This window comes from Phasianus colchicus, chromosome 1, assembly GCF_987193195.1.
Source record: "Phasianus colchicus chromosome 1, bPhaCol1.hap1.1, whole genome shotgun sequence".
NCBI lineage: Eukaryota > Metazoa > Chordata > Aves > Galliformes > Phasianidae > Phasianus > Phasianus colchicus.
Window position 1 is genome coordinate 147,609,943 of NC_143436.1, and position 3,203 is coordinate 147,613,145.

The 3,203-nt window shown below is 66.1% G+C and overlaps 1 protein-coding gene across 1 annotated transcript; it reads left to right on the forward strand.

Annotated features, from left to right (window-relative positions):
- The first annotated feature begins 852 nt into the window (after positions 1-852).
- SOX21 (SRY-box transcription factor 21) lies at positions 853-3,203 on the forward strand. The gene has a single exon (XM_031610606.2). The coding sequence runs from the start codon at positions 1,068-1,070 to the stop codon at positions 1,908-1,910; it is 843 nt and encodes a 280-aa protein (XP_031466466.1). The 5' UTR covers positions 853-1,067; the 3' UTR covers positions 1,911-3,203.

A 3,203-nucleotide genomic window follows, 5' to 3' on the forward strand; every position in this document is an offset into this window, starting at 1 on the left:
AGCGGCGCGGAGCGGAGCGGTGCCGACAGAGCCACGAGAACAGCCCGCCGACGGCACTCCGCGCAAAAACGGCCTCGCTCGTCCCGACCGGGGATCTCGGCGGAGCTCCCTCCCGGGACGCCGCTCTGACGGCCGGACGACTCACGGACGCGTTTCGCCGGCACCGCGCGGCTGTCGGGCGACGCTCCGCGGGAGCCGGCGGGCGCCCGCGGCAGAGCGCATGCGCGAAACCGGCCCCGCCTCTCCCCGACCTGCCTGCGAGCCCCGGGGGGGCGTGGCCAGCGCTGCCGCCCCGCCCCTCCCCGCGCCGAAGCTCCGCCCCTCCCGCGGCGCGCGGCGGCGGGAGGCAGCGGGGATATAGCGCGGGGCGGCGCGGGGGCGTGCGTAGAGCTGCGCCGCGCGGCGGGAGGAGGAGGAGGAAGAAGGAGAAGAAGAACGAAAGAAGAAGAAGAAGAAGAGGGGGCGGCGGCGGGCGCAGCGCCGGGCCGGGCGTTTCCGAGAGGGGCCCGCCCCCCGCCGCTCCCTCCCGCCCCGCCGCCCCTCCGAGCCGGCGGCCAAGAAAACCCAGAGAGACCTGGCGGCTCCCGGAGAAGGGGGAGCGCGGGCGGTGGAGCCGCGCGGCGGGAGGAGCGCCCCGCAGCCCGCCCGAAACTCGCCCGAGTTGGAGAGCGGCGGGTGGAGGAGGCCGCGGCGCCCGGCGGCGGCGAGTATGTGCGCGGGGCGGGCGGCCCGGCGCGGCCCCGCGGGCGGAGCGCGGCGGCTGTGAGCGCGGCGCCCCGGGGCCCCCGCAGCGCCCGAGCCGCCGCCGCCGCCGCCGCCGGCCCCGCAGCGCGCTCCGCGGGCGGCCATGGCTGCGGGCGGCCGCTGACCGCCGCCCCGTCGAGGACGAACCCTGGCCCGGCGGGCGGCGGCGCGGAGAGAGGCTCCGAGGCGGGTACCGGCACCCGTCCCGCCCGCAGCGCCCCGCGCCCGGAGCCGCCGAGATTGACTGGGGCGGAGCGGAGCGCGGCGCGGCCGCGGAGCCGGAGCCGGCCGAGGAGGACGAGGAGTGCGGGCGGCGGGACACCATGTCCAAGCCGGTGGACCACGTCAAGAGACCGATGAACGCTTTCATGGTGTGGTCGCGGGCGCAGCGGCGGAAGATGGCCCAGGAGAACCCCAAGATGCACAACTCGGAGATCAGCAAGCGGCTGGGCGCCGAGTGGAAGCTGCTGAGCGAGGCGGAGAAGCGGCCCTTCATCGACGAGGCCAAGCGGCTGCGGGCCATGCACATGAAGGAGCACCCCGACTACAAGTACCGGCCGCGCCGCAAGCCCAAGACGCTGCTCAAGAAGGACAAGTTCGCCTTCCCCGTGCCCTACGGGCTGGGCGCCGTGGCCGAGCACGAGCCCCCGCACGGGCTGAAGGCGGCGGCGCTGCACGGCGGGGCCGCGGGCGGGCTGGGGCCCGACTCGCTGCTGGGCAACCCCGAGAAGGCGGCCGCCGCCGCCGCCGCCGCCGCCGCGCGCGTCTTCTTCCCGCAGTCGGCCGCCGCCGCGGCCGCCGCCGCCGCCGCCGCCGCCGCGGGCGGCCCCTACTCGCTGCTGGACCTGGGCTCCAAGATGGCCGAGATCTCGTCGTCGTCGTCGGCGGGCTCGGCGCTGCCCTACGCCTCCTCGCTGGGCTATCCCGGCGCCGGCGGGGCGGGAGCCTTCCACGGGGCCGCCGCCGCCGCCGCCGCCGCGGCCGCCGCCGCCGGGGGGCACACGCACTCGCACCCGTCCCCCGGCAACCCGGGCTACATGATCCCCTGCAACTGCAGCGCCTGGCCCGGACCCGGGCTGCAGCCTCCGCTGGCCTACATCCTCCTGCCGGGCATGGGCAAGCCCCAGCTGGACCCGTACCCCGCGGCCTACGCCGCCGCGCTATGACCCGCGCTGTGAGCCGCTGCCCGGGGGAAGCGGGCGGGGAGCGGCGGGGCCGCCGCCGACCTGTTGCGCGCCGCCCCGCCTCGAGCTCGTGTGTGTGTTGCATGCGGATAGCCGAGCTGAGAGGGAGTGAGAAAAAGAGGAAAGAAAAAAAAGGAAAAAAAAAGAACAAAAAAAAAAAAAACAAAAATCCGAACAACCTTCCCCCCCCTCCCCGATGTCCGTCCGTCCGTCCGTCCCCTCGAAAAAAGTGCTTCCTCGGGGACGTGGGCTCGGGAAGGACCGCGCGGGGATGCGGCGTTCCCCCGGGACGGTTCCCACGGGGGCAGAGGTGGGGCGGTGCCGCTCCGCTCCGCGGGTGTCAGCCCGGGACTGTACATGTGTCAATGTCTGTGGCAACGTTAGGTCTCGGATCGGAAAGTCAGTCGCTTCCTTTGCCCACGGTCGAGTCGGTTTGAAGCTGAAGAAAAGGGAAAGAAAAAAAAAAAAAAAAAAAAAACGGAAAAAAAAAAAAAAAAAGTGATGGAATGCCTTTCAAAGGGAATAAACATATTGCGGGACCGTTCGGGGATCGCGATATGATCTAAGGTTAAATCAGACTTTTTTGTCTGAGTGCTAATTATCTATTTATTATGTAGCTGAACTGAAGCAGAGCTTTGCTTTGACGGAAGAGTATTTCTCATTTAAAGAAACCCCGTCCCCGCCACCACAGAGTGTGTCACTGTATCTCGGAGAACCCCCCCCCCTCCTCCAAAGCCCCCCTTATCCCGTTTAGCTGATTTTAGAGCGACCGCAATTCAATTGCAAATGACGATTTGAAGCCGGAACACAAATTTTAGAGGGGAATCCTCCATCGGTTTATAGAGTTCTTTTTGGTTTACTTTTGTAATGTGTATATTTTGACTAATGGTTGTGAATGAAGCTGGCTAACCTGTATTTAGTTTCATTTTGGCTTTATGTAATATAAAGTAAAACGACAACGGAAAGAAAGGGAACAAAGATTAAGTATTGGTTTTAACATTTACGTGTAAATGGTTTTCTTGTGTGACCTTCTAATTTAAAGTTAGACGTCTGAACGATATCTGTACATTAGATTCCGACTGCCACTCTGTTCATTTTTGAACAAAGAGTTTAAATAAAGCCTGAAGCAGGGAAAGGAGAACCCCTCTCGTTCTCGTGGCGTTCCTCTCAGCTCCCATCGCATCGCCCCTCCGCGCCGCCCCGGCTGAGGTGTACGGTGTCCTCAAGGCGCTCTTTGTTTCATCCTGAATAGATTTACGGGGATATCTAAATCGG

Coding starts and splice junctions, on each gene's coding strand:
- SOX21 (XM_031610606.2), top strand. CDS start 1,068: ATGTCCAAGCCGGTGGACCACGTCAAGAGACCGATGAACGCTTTCATG.